Source organism: Saccopteryx bilineata, chromosome 2 (genome assembly GCF_036850765.1).
Source record: "Saccopteryx bilineata isolate mSacBil1 chromosome 2, mSacBil1_pri_phased_curated, whole genome shotgun sequence".
Lineage (NCBI taxonomy): Eukaryota > Metazoa > Chordata > Mammalia > Chiroptera > Emballonuridae > Saccopteryx > Saccopteryx bilineata.
In genome coordinates, this window is record NC_089491.1 from 263,305,624 (window position 1) to 263,324,319 (window position 18,696).

At 51.1% G+C, this 18,696-nt stretch overlaps 1 protein-coding gene across 1 annotated transcript in view; it reads right to left on the minus strand.

Moving 5' to 3' along the window:
* Positions 1 to 506: 506 nt before the first annotated feature.
* The window catches only part of ACADS (acyl-CoA dehydrogenase short chain), a 33,952-nt gene continuing 15,762 nt past the window's right edge, over positions 507 to 18,696 (minus strand). Inside the window, exons 3-10 of the mRNA XM_066260385.1 lie at positions 3,942 to 4,091; positions 3,651 to 3,762; positions 3,131 to 3,282; positions 2,643 to 2,813; positions 2,424 to 2,561; positions 2,154 to 2,249; positions 1,894 to 1,950; positions 507 to 1,725 (exon numbers count right to left, since the gene is read on the minus strand). Of these exons, the coding sequence (XP_066116482.1) occupies positions 1,573 to 1,725; positions 1,894 to 1,950; positions 2,154 to 2,249; positions 2,424 to 2,561; positions 2,643 to 2,813; positions 3,131 to 3,282; positions 3,651 to 3,762; positions 3,942 to 4,091 (1,029 nt within the window). The 3' untranslated portion in view covers positions 507 to 1,572. The remainder of the gene's footprint in view (positions 1,726 to 1,893; positions 1,951 to 2,153; positions 2,250 to 2,423; positions 2,562 to 2,642; positions 2,814 to 3,130; positions 3,283 to 3,650; positions 3,763 to 3,941; positions 4,092 to 18,696) is intronic.

The window sequence follows — 18,696 nt, forward strand, 5'->3', positions numbered from 1 at the left end:
ATGTGACATCCAGTCAATAAACAACGATGAGTTGATTCTTCTTGCTCCCCCCACCTTTCTCTCTTTAAAGTCAATAAGTAAAATCTTAAAAAAAAATAGCATGGGCTTTAACTGCAGAGGCACCTTGGCCTGAAAAGCCTCTTGGCACCAGGACCTTCCCTTGCAGGCGCAGTGCTGGCCCACTGTGAGCACTCCAATAGTAAAAGGGATGCTTGTAAAGCACCCATCCTCACAGCAGGCCCTCCTCAAGCTTGCCCCTCCCCTGCCCATCTGGCACCCTCACCTTCCTCCATCTTTGAGGCTCAGGGGCCACTCTCCCAGAATCCCCCCAAGCCCAGTGGACCCAGCTCATTTGCCTGGCCTGGGTCAACCCTGCCTCCTACTGGAGCTTCCTGCTACAGCCGGGGACACAGACCCAGACACGCATAAACACAGTGGCGTTCCTCAGAAAGCCGACCAAAGGACCACCTTCCCTCCCCAGCAGCGTGCAGTCAAGGACACAAGGCTCAGAGGACAGGTATGCTTTATTACTTATAGTCAGTTCCCACTCCTGATTGTTCTCCCAAGGCCCGAATCAGACCACCCACCTGCACTCATTTATACTTGACAAAGAAGAGGTTCATGACGCAGCCCCACACCCTTCCCAAGATGGCCGAGGGGCCTGAGAGAGCACAACTTCTGTGGTCTGAGGTCTGCTCATCCTGGCCCCACTCTCTCCTCCTCCTGACCCCTGACCTCAGGGGAAAGAGCAGACACTGCCAAGACCCAGGTCCCCTGGTCTCTACTGAGCACCAGGGCCCAGGGGATTAGGGAGCCACAGAGCTGTCACTCAGACCTTTCCATGGCCCCTCAGGAGCCCGTGTCTGCCGAGACCAGCTAGGCAGTGGGTATGCACGAAAGGAAGGTGCTGCGGGACTTAAGAAAAATCACACAAGATACAACATAGAAGATGGGTACAGGGGACCCCAAACCTCTAGGACTGAGAGCCCAGATCTCTGCAGCCTCATTGTATTTATTCATTTCTTTAATCATCAAGCAAATCAACAGAGCCTAGGTTCAGGTGCAGAGGAGGATGATTAACTAAAACCTTTCAGGTATGCAGGAAATGGCTATAGGGATCAGATGCTTCCTTTTAACAACCTTAGCAGCGCTTGCGGGGGCAGTGGTCTGCCCGCAGGGCTTGGCGTTCCACAGTCTGCACCAAACGTTTGTTTCAGGGCAGCATCCTAATCTCCGGCCATTGTCCCACACACGTCCCCGCGGAGGAAGAAAATAAGGCACGGTGGTAAAGGGGAGCAAAGCCAAAGAACTGAGCTGCAGATGGTGTCCTCAGGCGCCGGTCACAGCCCCTGCCTTGCCTTGCTCCCAGGCACTGTGGTCTGGGGCCGGAGGAGGTCCACACCAGAAGGGCTGGGGCTAGAATGGTCCTGGCAAGAGGAGGCTTGGGGCCTGCCAGTTTGTCCCATGGTGCCGGGGAGTCAGGGTTAAGGCCCCGTGGCTCCCACTCCCATTCCCACGGTCCTCAGACCAGCCTGGCTCCAGGTGGGAAAGTGGCCGGCTCTGCAAAGGGGCTCAGCTCCGGTAGCTCTTAAGCAGGTGCCCCGCAATGACCAGCCTCTGGATCTCACTGGTGCCTTCATAAATCTCCGTGATGCGGGCGTCACGGTAGTGCCGCTCGGCCGGCATCTCTGTCACGTAGCCCATGCCACCCAGGATCTGAATGGCCTAAGGTGAAAAGCAGGGACTCAGGAGGGAGAAGACCACCCCCATCGTGGGGAAAGACAGGGGCAGCATCAGACACACAGAAGGACAGGCTGGGCGAGGGGCAGCTGACATTCTACAACTCAACCCTCAGGGCCTCACCAGGCACGTCCATGCATTGGGGATACTCACCTGGTGGCTGATGGCAGTTGCAGCCTCCGATGCAGCCAGTTTGGCCATCGCTGCCTCCTAACCACAGGGGATGGTGGGGTCAGAAACTTACCTTGGGTGGAGCCCTAGCCCATGGCTCCTCAGCAGGGGCAGGCCTGGGAGCCCACCCTCAGAGCAGGAGGTCAACAGGCCCAAGTAACCAGGACCCCAGCCAGACTTTTCCCTCAGTCCCTTGGCCTATCAAAGTGCCAATGCCTGCGGAGACCCCTTCCCACAGGCACCTTGGTGAAAGGCTTCTTCTTATCCTTCAACAGAGCAGCACGCCAGGTCAGCAGCCGGGCGCTCTCCAGGGCCAGGGCCATGTCCGCCAACTTGAACTGCAACAACCAGGCCCCAGCCCACCAGCCCACCAGTCAGCAGTCACCCCTCCCTCCCTCTAAGGACATGAGGGAGGAGAGAAGTGACCATGGGAGCAGGTAACAGGTTCTCATGCGCCTGTGTTCCCTCCCTCCAGTGTTCAGGCCGGACCCCTGAAGTCTCCACCTTGTTACCTGGATGGCCTGCAGCTTGGTGAGGGGCGCCCCGAAGGCCTTGCGGTTCTCGGCATAGTTCACAGCACAGTCAAGGGCAGCCTGGGCGATGCCCAGAGCCTGGGCGGCGATGCCAATGCGGCCCGTGTCCAAGGTTTGCTGTGGGGACCGCCCCGGTCAGGAGCTGGCCAGCCTGGCCTGGGCTTCGCCCAGTGCTCCCACCCCCACTGCCAGGCTCACCATGGCTATCTTGAAGCCCATCCCCAGCTCGCCCAGCAGGTTGTCCTTGGGGACGCGACAGTCTTCAAAGATGAGGTTGGCCGTGGATGATGCCCGGATGCCCAGCTTGTCTTCTTTCTTCCCCAACGAGAGCCCGGGCGTTGGCATGGGAACCAGAAAGGCACTGATGCCCTGAAAGAGCAGACATCCCAGCCAGTGCCCTTCCCAGGCTGCCCTAGGCCACGCCCCTCAGGAAAACCACCCCAGACATAAACCCTGTCCCTTCTCTCCACTTCCCTTGGCACCTTGGGCCGTGATGCCCTCTGCGTGTCTCCTCTAGGGAAGAGCAGACACCAGTCCCAGGCCAGTGACAGGCAGGGGAGCAAAAGGGAAAGCCCAAGGTGCCTCAGAGCAGAAACAGCTCCATCAGGCCAAGGAGATTTAGATCTAGAAACTACGAAATTACTGCAGCCCAGAGGTCTCACTAGCTCTCTCTCTGGGGTCCCCACCTTGTTATGCAAGGATCTGTCTGTGCTGGCAAAGACCACGGCGGCTGAGGCCTCCCAGCAATTGGTGATCCAGGCTTTGGTGCCATTCAGGACCCACGAGTCACCCTCTGCCCGGGCGGTGGTGGAGGCGGCTCCCGCGTCGCTGCCGTTCCCTGCCCCACACACAGACTTAATCCAGGGCCACCTCCACCCCCTGCCATCCAAGAGCATGGCTGCCAACTCATCTGGGAACCCAGCCTCAACCCCCAGCTGGTGAGCACGACCAGGCTCCAAAGAGTCAGGGTCTGACCCCCAACAGGACACTCCAAGCCCACGCCAGCTCCCAAAGCATTCAGACAGCAGATGGGCAGCTTCAGGCTAAAGGAAACCCAGGACTAAACGTCCCTCCCAGCTGAGGTGCCCACCCAGGTCAGCTCAGGCCCTAACTCCTGCCTCGCCCCAGGGGGCAGTCTAACTTCAGTCTGACTCTCACCCTGACTCTGAGGTGAGGGATGGGGAGATGGCTGTTCCACTGTGGTACCTGGCTCACTGAGGGCGAAGCAGCCGATTTTGTCACCGCTGGTGAAAGGCGTGATCCACTTCTGCTTCTGCTCCTTGGAGCCAAACTTCAGGATGGGCCCCAAGTAGAGGGACTATGGGGACAGAGGGAGCGGTCAGAGGCCTCCAAGCCCAGGCACACCTGTCCGCCCACGGACCCCAATGCAAGGCCTGTTCTCTCCAGAGTCCAAAAGACCAAGTCCAGGGGAGGTCAGGAGCGGGAACCAAGGTCCAGATGTTGCCTGTGTCCCTGGGGTCCAAGAGGGAGACTCACGTTGTTGACACTCATGATGACTCCGGTGGAGGCACAGCCCCGGCTGATCTCCTCCAAGGCAATGGCGTAGGCCAGGTAATTGAGGCCGGCACCATTCAACTCCTCTGACACATCCATGGCCAGAAGCCCAAGCTCGCCCATCTTCTTCACCTGGTCTCAGGGAAGGATGTCACAGTGATGGCACCTGGGACCAGTGCCACCCTCAGAGCCCCAAACCCTCCCATCTCTGAGCCAGTGCCTGTGGCCCATCTACCCAGCCCATGATTCCTGAGTCCAGATGCTGAAGAACTAGTCTCAGTTGAGTTGTGTGTGACAGCACCATGCAATCAAGCCATCCTGTCCCCACACTCCACACTGGCTCACTTCTGTCCATAGCCATAACCAATGAGCAGGCAGAAGGCACAGGAAACATTCAGGAGCCTCCAAGGTAAGCGTGGCAGCACAGCACCTTAGTGACCTTTTTTCAGTTCCTTAAGCTCACCACACACATCCCCCTCCCCACCACAGGGCCTTTGCACGTGCTGTTCCAAGTCGGCAATGATTTTTATCAACTAGGTATTGTCTCTTCCTCCCCTTGGCTCTCAGCTCTAGAATCATTTCTTGGGGCCACTAGCTCCGCCCTCACTAGGTCAAACCCTGACAACACTCACTTTTGCCGCACTTGTCCCTCTACTCTGCAGCACGTATGTAGTGAAATGTCACCTATTACTGCTCGTTTTGACTCAGGTATTTCTCCCTGACCATGAGAGCAGACTGTGTGCTTTTACTTACTCCTATATTCCCAATGATGATGAGAGAATGAATGAATGGTAAGAGCTTGGGATTTTTGATTTGGAGTAACGATAACAGTAATGGTGAATTATCAAGTGCCCACGATATGCCAAACCCTCCCTAAGTGCTTGGTGTGCACACTTTCATCCAAGTCTCCTTATGAGAATAATGCTGAGTCAACCTCCTGTCACAAGTGAGGAAGATGGAGCTCAGAGCTTATAAGTGATGCAGCTGTGATTGAAACCAGGTGAGCCTGACCAGGCGGTGCGTAGTGGATAGAGCGTCAGGATAGATGCTGAGGACCCAGGTTTGAGACCCCAAGTTTGCCAGCTTGAGTGCTGGCTCATCTGGTTTGAGCAAAGCTCACCAGCTTGGACCCAAGGTCGCTGGCTCGAGCAAGGGGTTACTTGGTCTGCTGAAGGCCTGCGGTTAAGGCACATATGAGAAAGCAATCAATGAACAACTAAGTGTCGCAATGTGCAACAAAAAACTAATGATGGATGCTTCTCATCTCTCTGTTCTTGTCAGTCTGTCCCTGTCTATCTCTCTCTCTGTCTCTGTAAAAAAAAAAAAACTAAACTGGGCGAGGACCTCAGAATTTTAACCAGTTCAGTGCACAGCCCAGCTCCGCCCCTTCCAACCTAGGACAGATCCTTTACCCCTGCCTTAACCTCCGTCAGTCTGCTTTCACTGAGACCTGGTCCAGCAGAACCAACAGAGCTTTGAGAAGAAACAGCTCAAACCCTGGAAGCAGGGCCGGGGGAGAAGGTTCACTTGCCCTTTGATAGCATTTGGTTCCAGCAAACATGTTATTACTATTTTGACTTAAAAGCAGCAGCTAATAAGAACATTTGCAACGTTTTCTCATTTTTCTCTGATTAATATTCCTCTTCTGATTATTCAAGTTTTATACCCTCTCCCCAAATAGTACGTACTTCACAGAATTAAGGGCTTGAAGACAATATAGATAAGATGCTGTCCCCAGTGTCTGGCACGAGGCAGTGGCCAGTGAACGACAGTTGCTACCACTGCGTGGCTGACAAGTCTTCCTGGGACAGTGCAGAACGAAAACCCGCGCAGTGAGGGGCTCTGCTGCACTTCCGGACACAGCTGTGCGTCCCTCTAGGAAACTGCTTGCTGTCTTGTAGGACTCCACCTCAGGGTCTTCCATGCATAACATGACCGGGGACAGACTTGTTTGCCGAGGAGCACGGACCTACTGACACGTGCTGATAAAGCTCCACAGCCCAAGGCACACGTGGGTGCAGTTAGACAGGAAGGAGATGGCCAGGGTGTGGGAGGCAGAATGCGAGTCCCTGGACGACACCCGGGCCCCTGTGACAAGGTCTCTTCATGTGGCAGAAGGGACTTCACAGGTGAGATTAAGACCTGACATGAAGGGGTGACCCTGGATTACCCAGGGGGCCCAATGTCATCATAAGGGTCCTTACAAGGAAACAGGAGACAGGAAGGTCAGAGAGGGAGCTGTGATGATGAGATCAGAGGTCACAGCGACACTGACACTGGCTGGAGGGGGTCATGAGCTAAGAAGTGCAGGGGCTTCTAGTCAGTTGGACAAGCCTAGGAGTGGGATCGCTCAGCTCCGCCAGGACGCAGCCCTCGGTGGCACCGTGATTTTAGCTCAGCGAGGCCCACTGTGGACTGCTGACCCCAGGAACAGGCAGATAACAAATCTGTAGTGCTTTAAGCCACTGAGTCTGCGGTAATTGGTTACAACAGCAACAGGAAACTAGTACACAGCGATAAATGGGACTGAGGGCCACCAGGGATGTGTCGTTTTGAGAACTGCTAAGACAAACATTTTGTGGTTACTGTACACCTGGAGGAAGTGGGGGTGATCTTGCTCAGAACAGCTGTATCATCTCAGCAGGCAGGGACCTACGAGGAGCGTGCAAGTCCAAAGTCCAGTGTGGTTTAAGCAGCCTGTGCCAAGACTCACAGGGCTCCGCCCTAGCACGGCATGGCCTCCAAATGAAGCCCCTTTTAAACCCACACTTAAGGCATCCAACAAACCCGTTCCAGGGTGAATATAGTGTTTTATGCCAGACTGCTTGTGATGGGTTAGGGGCCAGAGCCATGTTCTACCAGGTGCTAGAAATACACAGGACTCCCAAGATTCACACTCGGGCTGAGACAGCAGCCCGGCTGCTGGGCTTTCTCTGGCCAACCAGCAAAACAGACTGGGCTAAAAACAGCTCCAATTATGTCACCCTCCAAGCACTACTTGTAAAGCCAGCAGCCAGGGCCAGGGCCACTATCACAGCAGCCTCCACACCCATGCAGGTTCGCATTGGATTCGGACAGTCGGTAAAGAAACAACGGAGCCAAGAACTGGTGGGCCATAGTCTTTAATCCTAGCTTGCACCTGGCGGGCAAGTAAAAACACACACTGGGCTCCAAAACCCACTCACATTCAGTGCTCACAAAGCTACTGATTTATCCGAGTTTCCTAGAATCAAAGGTTTCTAGCTCACCAGCCTTATTCTCCTCAGTTCCCCATCTCCTTCCTTCTCTCTACACAAACTCTACACAAACTGGCATCTCACTCAGCACTCCGCCATCTTGGCTGCTTCTCCTGGCCACATGGCCTCTTTCTGCTCTCTGCTCTGCTCCCTCGGCTCTCTCATGCTAATCATCCCAGGAACCAAGAGCGCAAGCTCCTGTTCTGCCCCCATTTTATAGTGTAGAAATCCAAACCTTTAAGCCAATATACAAAACAGGGAAGTCTCTAATACAAAGTCACTTCTCTGAGGCATGAATGGATTGTACTGCCCTACATCAAAAAGGGTAGGAAAGGCTTAATCCCAAAACCAAGCCCCAGGCTACAAAGATCCTGCCTGCCCACAGAGTCACACATTAATTTCACCTGGGCAACGCCATCTTTAACAAAGTGAGCATAATATATTTTATCTGCCCAACACTACTCAACTTCCCTGGAAACTAAAACACACCCTACTGTTCATCCTCTTGTCCTTCCGTACCTAACTGTCTGTCAAACAAGTTTGTAAATATGATACATATCAGGGGTCGGGAACCTATGGCTCGCGAGCCAGATATGGCTCTTTTGATGGCTGCATCTGGTTCACAGACAAATCTTTAATAAAAAAATATAATGTTAAAAATATAAAAGTCTCATGTATTACAATCCATTCATTTCCTACTGCTCATGTTCATGGTTGCAGGTGGCTGGAGCCAATCACAGCCGTCCTCTGGGACAACACCAAATTTTTATTGGATAATGCCTAACGTACATGGGTCATTGTATGGCTCTCACGGAATTACATATTAAAATATGTGGCGTTCATGGCTCTCTCAGACAAAAAGGTTCCCGACCCCTGATATATATGTTTGCTCACTTATAGTTTGCATTGGGTGTGGGAGACAGGCTGTAAGCCAGCAGTCATTATAGCCTAAGGCTTAGTCTTAAACCTTTCCTGCCCTTTTAATACTAAGATCTTTTCAAAACTAAGCTTTTCCCCACACCCTTGAGTGTTGCATAATGTGAGGTGGAGCACTCTTATGAGGAATCCCATTTATGCCTCAGATAAGTGACTTTGTATCAGAGACTTCCTTATTTGTATATTGGCTTAAAGGTTTTGATTTCTACACTATAAAATGAGACAGACCTGGGGTTTTCTCTCTTGGTTACTGCTATCAGCATTGCAGGGGCCTCCTTGATTCCTTGCCCTCCATGGGAAAACGCTTTTCCCTTGTCTTCTCTTGTGGCTTGCCTGTCTTGGTGAGGCACCAATAAACAGAATGGCCCACCATCCTCCAGCTCCGTCATTTCTTTACCATCTGCCCGAATTCAATGAGAACCTGCATGTGAATGGCTACGATGGCGGCTCCTGGCCATATATTTGGCGTAGTCTGTGGCAGGATTCAAATCAAATCAGTATGAAGCCACCACCACCTTTGAGCGGTGGAGTAGAGGACCAGTTGCTGTTATGGTTCCCCATGGCTCTCCTTTTGGGAGCTATAGGCTGGCTGACTTTTACAGCCATGTGTGAGGAAACCGAGGCTCTGTGGAAGAGGCCGCCTGGGACCTGCAAACTGAGCAGTGGAAGGAGCTGGAACAAATGTGGGAGAAAGAGATGCTGACCCTGGGGCTGGAGCAAGCACCAGAGGAGGCCAACTGGGCTCATGAGATTCGCCTGGAAATGGAGCAGCTGCTAGAAAATAATCACAGGTTCATGAGTTGCAGATTGCCCTGGATGTTGTGGAGAGCCAGCAGCAGCAGGAGGGCGGGGCTGAGGCTGGAGCCGGGGCTGCAAGGCCCGCGAAGCAGAAGGCCGCGGCAGCCCGGGGCTCAAGCGTTGCAGTGGGAGCTGGTGTTTTTAGTTTGTCTTTGGAGGATGAGGAGAATCGGGCTGGAGTTGCAACCCGCAGTCTCCAGAAGATGAGAGCCCAGCAGCAAGAAGTACCTACTACGCCCCTCATAGGCCTGCAATTTTGGGACATAGGGGTGTATGCCATCATGCTCTCTGGAGCAGAGATGGAAATGCTGACTGCCATTGCCACGTGCTCCTCCTTGGGACAGTGTAAGGGGGGTGGCTGATGCCCCATGTGCGTGGACTGATTCCGGGACTATGACCAGAGTGAGCACCAGCTCCTTTGTTGGATGGACTTACGGATTTTGGACAATGTGAAATACCCTGATGGGAGAGGGGGCAGCTTTGCTGGAGGCCCTCCCCCTGCCCCGGGAAGCTTTTCATACAACTAAGTCCAAGGACATTTTGCACTTTTGGCAAAGTGCTCAGAGACTGGTGAAATGTACCTTTGTAATTGTTGAAACTGTATGATTTGTGCTGTTGTAATTTGTGTAATGTGCCTAATTTCCTTGTGCTGGAATACCTGTGCTTTAGATTGTGAAGCGAGCAAAAAGGGTGGAATGTCAGTCAAATAAGTTATAAATATGATATGTTTGCTCGCTTACAGTTTGCATTGGGTGTGGGAGACAGGCTGTAAGCTGGCAAAGTCATTATAGCCTAAGGTTTAGTTTTAAGACTAAGCCTTTCCCACCCTTTTAATACTAAGATCTTTTCAAAACTAAGCTTTTCCTCACACCCTTGACTGTTGCATGATGTGGGGTGGAGCACTCTTATGAGGAATCCCATTTACGCCTCAGATAAGTGACTTTGTATCAGAGACTTCTTTATTTGTATATTGGCTTAAAGGTTTTGATTTCTACACTATAAAATGAGACAGACCCAGTGCTTGCTCTCGCTCAGTTTCTGAAATTAGCATTGCAGCAGAGAGGCAGCCAAGATGGCGAAGTGCTGAAGGAGAAGCCAGTTTGTGCAGAGTTTGAGCAGAGAGAAGTTGGGGAACAGAGGTGAATAAGGCTGGTGAGGTAGGAACCTTTGATTCTAGAAAACTCGGATAAGTCGGTGGCTTTGGGAGCCCTGAATGGAAAGGGAAGTGTTTTTCCACTGTGTGTATTTCTCGCCCACCGGGTGTGAGCTAGGATTAAAGCTAATGGCCCACCAGTTCTTGGCTCCATTGTTTCATTACCGTCTGTCCGAATCAAATGCGAACCTGCATGGGCCAGGCGGCTGTGAAGCTAGCTGTGGCTATTGGCTTTACACTAACTCTGGAATAAATAAATGACAAATCGCCCTGTGACTCCATTTTACCCCAAGGAACCAAAAGGGAACCAATGTTCCCAGGCAGAGGGCAGGCCAAACAAGAATGGCCCATCTTCCATCCATAGATGGGGGACTCGCGGGGAGATGGTGCAGCTGCCAGGACCCAGGGCACCAGGCCAAGTCTAGACCACAGGGCAGCCAGAGGCCCTGGCGTTCTCCTCTCAGGAGGATAAGACTGACAGCACTCACTGTGCTAAAATAAAACTTAGGAGTTCCCAATTACTACAGGCAGGTGACCTCACTAGGATACGTCAGTCCCCATCAGCGTGGACCCTCGTCCCTCGGCTCCCTCCTCTTTCTCACCATCAGTGTTTTCTTTTAAAACATCTTCCTCCATCGGTGACAGGGACTGCATTTCCACTCACTAACTACCACTCTGGGGTCCAGCCAGCAAATGGCACTCGATGGGGTGCTGCCCCCCAGCCCCAAGCTGAACACCGTCAAGCCCAGCTAACTTCATCCGTTATGACTTCCACCCTTCCTCGTTCTGAAATGGATCTCTAAGTTTCCGGGATTGTGCCATGATCAGCTGCAAGAACATTCTAGAAAGAAGCTGGAGCCAGAAGCAAAATGATGGCAATGTACCCTCATGGAAGTGTGTCCTGAAAAAGAGATCATCAGCAAGGGAAGGAAAGAAGAGAGTGTAAAAGAAGAAATAATGAAAGAGGAGAAACCAAAAACAAAATGAAAAATAACGTGAGAGGAGGGACCCTGCATCCAGTCGTATCACGCCCTCTGACCTGAGCACGCCGGCGGTCACTGGCCAACGGCAGCCAGGCGCTCTGGGAGCTCAACAGAGGCCTGACCTTCAGAGCTGTCAAGGGTCACACTTTAGAGCTACCCGCAATGGTCACTCTTGGTCCCTTGTGTCTGTGAACCAGGATCCAGGGCCAGCATCCTGAAAAGGGGCAACATCACTGACTAGGCCAAACCCAGTGGTCTCCAGACTCCCAAGAGAAAATGTGAGAAAGGGCAAGCCCGCCCCCTTGGCTGCGATCCAACACAGCACCAGCCTTCAGCACCTGCACACCTGGGAAATGTTTAGAGGGGCCTTCAGAGAAAAACAATGGCTTTAAGTTGCCTCTAATGCTCAGATTTTTAAAAAAAATCAAATCTATCCTAAGTATGACTATGCTCACTAGAATCAGACTAACGCCTTTTAAAGAGTAACATTTCCTGCCCTGGCCAGGTAGCTCAGCTGGTTAGAGCATTGACCTGATACACCAACGTGGTATGTTCAATCCCCAGTCAGGCACCAAAAGAAATTAAAATAAATAAATAAATAAATAACATTTTCTAACTTGCTAAAGATCTGCTGCTTATTCAAAGGGAAAAGTCCTTGTTCATCACCTTTTGTCCCTGCTTTGTGCTCCTGTGAGCTCTGTGCTGTGACAAAGACATTCAGGATTACTTGATGGGCAGACCATTTGGTTCAATTCAATAAAATCTGGTGAACATTGGATGTGGAGCACTTACTGCTGCTGTCATGTGGGACAGGGAGATGTGAATGTGAACAAGACCCAGCCCCGCCCTTCAGGAAGCGGACGGAAGTAACTGCGGGACAAGACAGATGCAGAAGAGGGATCAGCACAGCCAGAGAATTCCGGGTGGCGGATGGAATGCTTCTGGAGCCCAGAGAGATGGACTCTGGAAGGGAGACACTTCTGGGCTGGAATTAACAAGAGTCAGTGGGCATGAGGAAGAAGAGAAAAATGGGGCAGGACTCTAGACCTTTCTATGTGGCTACAACTAGGTGAGGGTTTCTTTGCACCATCACCTGAGACGGGGCCAGGGGAGGAAGAGCGGGTTTTGCACCTGATCTAGTATAGTTACTGAGCTTGGTTCCATTTTACACATATCCCAGGCTGGCGGTCCAGAACTGGTCGGAAACACCATGCTAATTCCTTCTTTTTCTTTCTTTTTTCTTTTTAAAGATTATATTTATTCATTTTAGAGAGAGGAGACATAGAAAGAAGGTTGGGGGGGGCGCAGGGGAAAGAGTGGGGAGCATCAACTCTTAGAAGTTGCTTCTCATATGTGCCGTAACCAGGCAAGCCCAGGGTTTCGAACCAGCGACCTAAGCATTCCAGGTCGATGTTTTATCCACTGTGCCACAAAAGGTCAGGCCCATTTCCGTTTATAACAAAACAGCATTGGGAATGTATAATTAATTGTTCCTCCTTTTACTTTTCGGTTTGACCCTAGAAAGACTCAAGTTCAATATGGATTACAAAACCAGTCAAGTAAGCAGCCGGTGGCGCTAACCTACTACCTAATTCTTTTTTTTTTTTTTTTTTTTCTGTATTTTTCTGAAGCCGGAAATGGGGAGAGACAGACAGACTCCTGCATGCGCCCGACCGGGATCCACCCGGCACGCCCACCAGGGGGTGATGCTCTGCCCACCAGGGGGCGATGCTCTGCCCCTCCGGGGCATCGCTCTGTTGCGACCAGAGCCACTCTAGCGCCTGGGGCAGAGGCCGAGGAGCCATCCCCAGTGCCTGGGCCATCTTTGCTCCAGTGGAGCCTCGGCCTCAGGAGGGGAAAAGAGAGACAGAGAGGAAGGAGAGGGGGAGGGGTGGAGAAGCAAATGGGCGCTTCTCCTGTGTGCCCTGGTCGGGAATCAAACCCGGGACTTCTGCACGCCAGGCCGATGCTCTACCACTGAGCCAACCGGCCAGGGCCTACCTAATTCTTGCTCTACTTCCCTGCAATTCTTCTACCTCGACACTTTTTCCCAAACCCCCCTTTTCTTTGGAGGGAGGATTCTTCAGAAAACATACATTAGAAATCACTAATTAAGCACCTACTACAGGCCAGGGCAGTGGCTCAGAGTCTGTCTCGGCTCCTCCAATTCTAGCAGTGTGACTGTTGAGCAAGAAACTTACCTCTGGCTTTACTGTCTATAACTGACAACTGGATACTTTAACTACTTCAGAGTGTTGTGTTGAAGATTTACTGTAGAAGTAGCTAGAATACAGTAACCCCCAAATGTTAGCTATTCCTGTTATTATTCTACTATTATTTTAAAACACTAATGGTATTATTCTGAATTTTGCACCTTGCCATATTATGTGTGTCTAATTCTTTGGTCCATCTGCCTGCTTAAGTCCTGGATTCCTTCTGTACCTAGGAGCTGAGTGCCACCCATAGAAACAGAGATCGTGATAAAAGCAAAAAGCCAACAGGCTTCAATCCTTAGCAAAGGGAAACAAACCCTGAGTCACCTCTCATGCCATCAGGCACCTTGACAAGTCTGCTCCTGAGGAACAGTGGAGGGTCAGAAGATCTAGCATGACTCCCTAGCTCTCCAACCTCAGGTAATTCGTGGAAATGCTCCTGCATCAGCTATAAGAAGGGAAAAATAGCAGGACTCTAATAATCTCATGATAATCTAATGAGATTACAGACATGAAAACACCTTTTCCAAGACAAAACAAAACCCAGATGCTATCACTACTTTGAGCAAATCACATATTCAGCAAATCCTGACTGAGCAGTGGAACTTGCTAGAAGGAAAAGAAGTTGATATGACCTCTTCCTTCTATACTCATTTTTGCCAATATCTAGGATTAACTTGCAAACTCCCCACCCCCATAAAGCAAGTAGGCGATTATAAAGCCAAAAGGCTAGTTAAGAGTAGGTTGGGCCTGACCAGGCAGCGGCACAGTGGATAGACCATCGGATTGGGACACAGAGGACCCAGGTTTGAAACCCCAAGGTCGCCAGCTTGAGCGCAGGCTTGTTGTAAGGTACCAAAAGCTATATAATTAATATTTTAGGAAGCTTAAAGAACATTTTGTTGATTTGGGCTGGGCAAACAGAAAGGTTTTGTGGATGACCTCTCTGTACTTGTGTTATTAGCATAAAACCAAGATGGCCAATGGCACTGTGTTGTAAATGCAGAAGAGGAAGGAGACTTGGATTCTCTGACCTTCCCCCATACTTATGGGGGAAGGGTGAATAGTTAGCCAGGTACAGGAAGAAAAAGATTAAATTAAAATTTTTTCTGCCCTGGCCGGTTGGCTCAGTGGTAGAGCGTTGGCCTGGCGTGCAGGAGTCCCGGGTTCAATTCCCGGCCAGGGCACACAGGAGAAGCTCCCATCTGCTTCTCCACCCCTCCCCCTCTCTTTCCTCTCTGTCTCTCTCTTCCCCTCCCGCAGCCGAGGCTCCATTGGAGCAAAGATGGCCCGGGCGCTGGGGATGGCTCCTCGGCCTCTGCCCCAGGCGCTAGAGTGGCTCTGGTCGCGACAGAGCGACGCCCCAGAGGGGCAGAGCATCGCCCCCTGGTGGGCAGAGCGTCGCCCCCTGGTGGGCATGCCAGGTGGATCCTGGTCGGGCGCATGCAGGAGTGTGTCTGACTGTCTCTCCCCGTTTCTAGCTTCAGAAAAATAAATAAATAAATAAATAAATAAATAATCTTTTCTTATACTGATGAACCATTTATAGGCATATGTCCCTATGGAAACCACCCCATCCCTCCTGAAAGCATATAGTTAATGTATGTATCTCTAAACAAAAGGTATAAACTTATGCCGTGATGTCAGGTTTTTTTCCCCTCCTATGTATAATTAAGAGTATATAAACAGCCCCTGAACTATTTTTGGGGTCTGCACAATTTGAGTCTGTTGCCCTGTGTCAGCCATGTGCAGCCAGCATATTAAATAAATTTCCTCCTTTAATAAAACTTTTCAAAAACTTATTTGGACTGCGTGCCTCTACGAAAACCCGTGGAATTGTGGAATTGGGTACTTTACAACAGGCTCATCTGGCTTGAGTGCAGGCTCACCAGCTTGAGCGCGGGTCGCTGGCTTGAGCATAGGATCATAGACATGACCCCATTGTTGCTGACTTGAGCCCAAAGGTTGCTGGCTTGAGCAAGGGGTCACTCGCTCTGCTGTAGCACCCCCCACCCCCCGCCATCAAGGCACATATAAGAAAGCAATCAGTGAGCAACTAAGGGGTCGCAATGAAGAACTGATGCTTCTCATCTCTCTCCCTTCCTGTCTGTCTGTCCCTGCCTGTGCCTCTCTCTGTCTCTGTCAAAAAACAAAAAGAGGAAAAAAAAAAGAAAAAGAGTAGGTTGGTAAAAGGTCTGCTTCTAGAGTCCTGGCTGGGTAACTCAAGAGTTACAATTTTAGCCTGAGTAATAGTAGCTTTAATTATAATCAATAGGCTTAACGGTTAATGCAAGTAAACGCTTTGTTGCAGGAACTGGGATATCTTAATGGGCCTACATGACTTCAGAGACTGCAAGCAGTCGCCTTTTGACCCAGAGATCTGCAAGCAAAGCCTTTGTACTCCAGGGATGGAAGGCCCACTGACTACAACCTAATTAACTTTCCCTTGAATTCCAAAACCCCTTACCTACCCCTTTCTTCTCTAATAAAAAGGTTGGCCTGAGATGAGATGTTAATATGGTATTTTAGGGTACAGAACTCCTGTCTTCTCTGATTGCTGGCCATCTGAATAAAGCACCCATAAAGATTCAGTCCATCTCTACTTATTTGGCTGAATGGTGACAGACAGCACAAATGCTGATACTGTCCCAATATGCCAAGATTGTGGGTTCGATTCCCAGTCAGGGCACATATAGGAACAGACCGATGTTTGTGTTTCTCTCTCTCTCTCTCCTACCTACCTTCCCCTCTCTAAAAATAAATAAATATTTTTTTAAAAAGTCTGCTTCTGCCCTGGCCGGTTGGCTCAGCGGTAGAGCGTCGGCCTAGCGTGCGGAGGACCCGGGTTCGATTCCCGGCCAGGGCACATAGGAGAAGCGCCCATTTGCTTCTCCACCCCTCTGCCGCGCCTTCCTCTCTGTCTCTCTCTTCCCCTCCCGCAGCCAAGGCTCCATTGGAGCAAAAGATGGCCCGGGCGCTGGGGATGGCTCTGTGGCCTCTGCCCCAGGCGCTGGAGTGGCTCTGGTCGCAATATGGCGACACCCAGGAGGGTCGCAACATGGAGACGCCCAGGATGGGCAGAGCATCGCCCCCTGGTGGGCAGAGCGTCGCCCCCTGGTGGGCGTGCCGGGTGGATCCCGGTCGGGCGCATGCGGGAGTCTGTCTGACTGTCTCTCCCTGTTTCCAGCTTCAGAAAAATGAAAAAAAATAAATAAAAATAAAAAATAAAAAAAAATAAAAAGTCTGCTTCTAGAGGCATAACACTCCCTGACTTCAGACTATACTACAGAGCTACAACATTCAAACAGTATGGTGCTGACAAAGCACATAGACAGCCCAATGGAATAGAATGAACAGCCCAGAAATAAATCCACTAATGTTCAACAAATGAGCCAAAAACATGCAACAGAGAAAGGAAAGTCTCTTCAATAAATGGTGTTGGAAAAACTGAAAAGCTACATCCAAAAGAATGAAACTGCTACCTGACACCATATACAAAAACAAATTCAAATGAATTCAAGATTTGAATATGACCCAAAGCAATAAACTACATAGAATATAGGCACTAAACTTACAGACCTTGATCTCAGAGGGCATTTTGTGACCTTGACTCCAAAGGCAAAGGAAGTAAAAGTAAAAATAAATAAATGGGAGCAATCAAATTAAAAAGTTTCTGCACGGCGGGACAAGATGGCACTGGAGTAGGTGGACGTACCAACTTCCACACTCCAGAACCAAAGTGGATTACAACTTAATTTTAAGAACCATCATCTGGAAAAACCAACTTTGGACTAAACTAAGAGGACTCTTCAACCAAGGAACACTGAAGAAGCCACATTGAAACTGGTAGGAGAAGCGGAAACGTGGAGAGGGCTGCCCAGTTCCCTGGAGCAAATGGCAGCCAGGAGAGACTTGCGTGGCGGGAAGTGAGTTTAGCAGAGAGGGGAGGGTCTTGAGCCCCAGGAACAAAGCCCCAGCCTGCAGCCCGAGCCTAGAAGAGGCGAATGGACAGTATTTAGCTGGAAACAAGTCAGGATACTGTTTGTGAGAAAGAGACTGATTTCTCAGACCCAGGATTCTTCTTAAAGGGACTGCACAGAACACCTCTCTCACAACCACTCATCCAGGGCTCCGGGGGAACAGGAAAGAGGAGAGGACCGGAGCAGCCAGAAGAGAGTGTAATCTAGGAGGCACAGGGAGAAACACTTTGAGAGACAGCCACCCTAACCCCTGGGATGAGTCACTCCCCAAATCTGAAGTGAGTATTTCCCCTGGAAACAGCAATACCAGCAAAGGGAAGCAGGACACCAGTCAAACAAGCTCTCCTGCGGTACTTAGAGCAGAGTGGCCTAGAAAAAGGGAGCTTTCAGGACTACAGTAGTGGGTATTAGGGTCTGAGCAGCAGCACCCCCACCCATACGGCTGAGGGCTTGCCGAGGGAGGGTGGCAGCGGGACGCGGAAGCATGATTCTGTCGGCAAGGGCGGAAGACGGCTGGTCACAACTGAGGCCCAAGTGTGAGCTCAGTCTTGCCCAGCTGGGGAGGAGGGGATGCTGAAAAGTGGTCAAGCCCAGCTGCGGGGCGCCTGCAATCCAGCCTGCGAGGGAAGGGCAGGAGCCCCGGAAGGGGCGGAGACCTGCCCTTGAGCAAGGGCGCACAAGCGCAGCCTCACCTCGCCCCGCCGGCCTGCGGAACCAAGGCTTGTGGCCTGACGTGGGAGCCAGCTCCTCCCACGGGGTTGTAGCGAAAGCACAGAACAAGCAGAGTCCTGACACTGAGCGTGGGCACGCAGACCCGCCCAGCCATGGAGCCAAGGCTTGCAACTGTCCTGGGAGCCCGGCTCTTCCTGCAGGGGTGGGGCGAAACCCTGGAATCAGGCAGAGACCCACAGCTAAGCAAAGGTGCTCACCCCTGCCCTCAGGGCCAGGCTTGCAGCCCCTGGCACAGTGCATAACACCACCCGTGGGGGCGGGGCGAAGGCCAAGGCCACAGAGGCTTGTACACTCGAGCACGTGACTACAGCCCCTCCCATGAAGGAGGCAGAAACTACAGCAACAGCCCCAGTGGGCTGGCACCAGCAACACCCATACCCAACGCCCTAGGCAGCAGCAGCAGAGGGGGTGGTGGACCTGCAGACAAACCACAACCTAGGGAACACAGAGGCCACACCCAGAGGACTCCAGTGGCCAAAACCTTCTTTTATACAGACAAAATAAGAAGGCAGAGAAATGCAACACAAATGAATCAAGAGAAATCCCCAGAAAAGGACCTGAATGAGTCAGATATAACCAAATTACCAGATACAGAGTTTAAAATAATGATTGTTAGGATGCTCAAAGATCTTAGAACAACAATAGATGGTCATTATGAACACCTAAATAAAGAGATAGCAAAAATAAAAATGGACATTGAAATAAT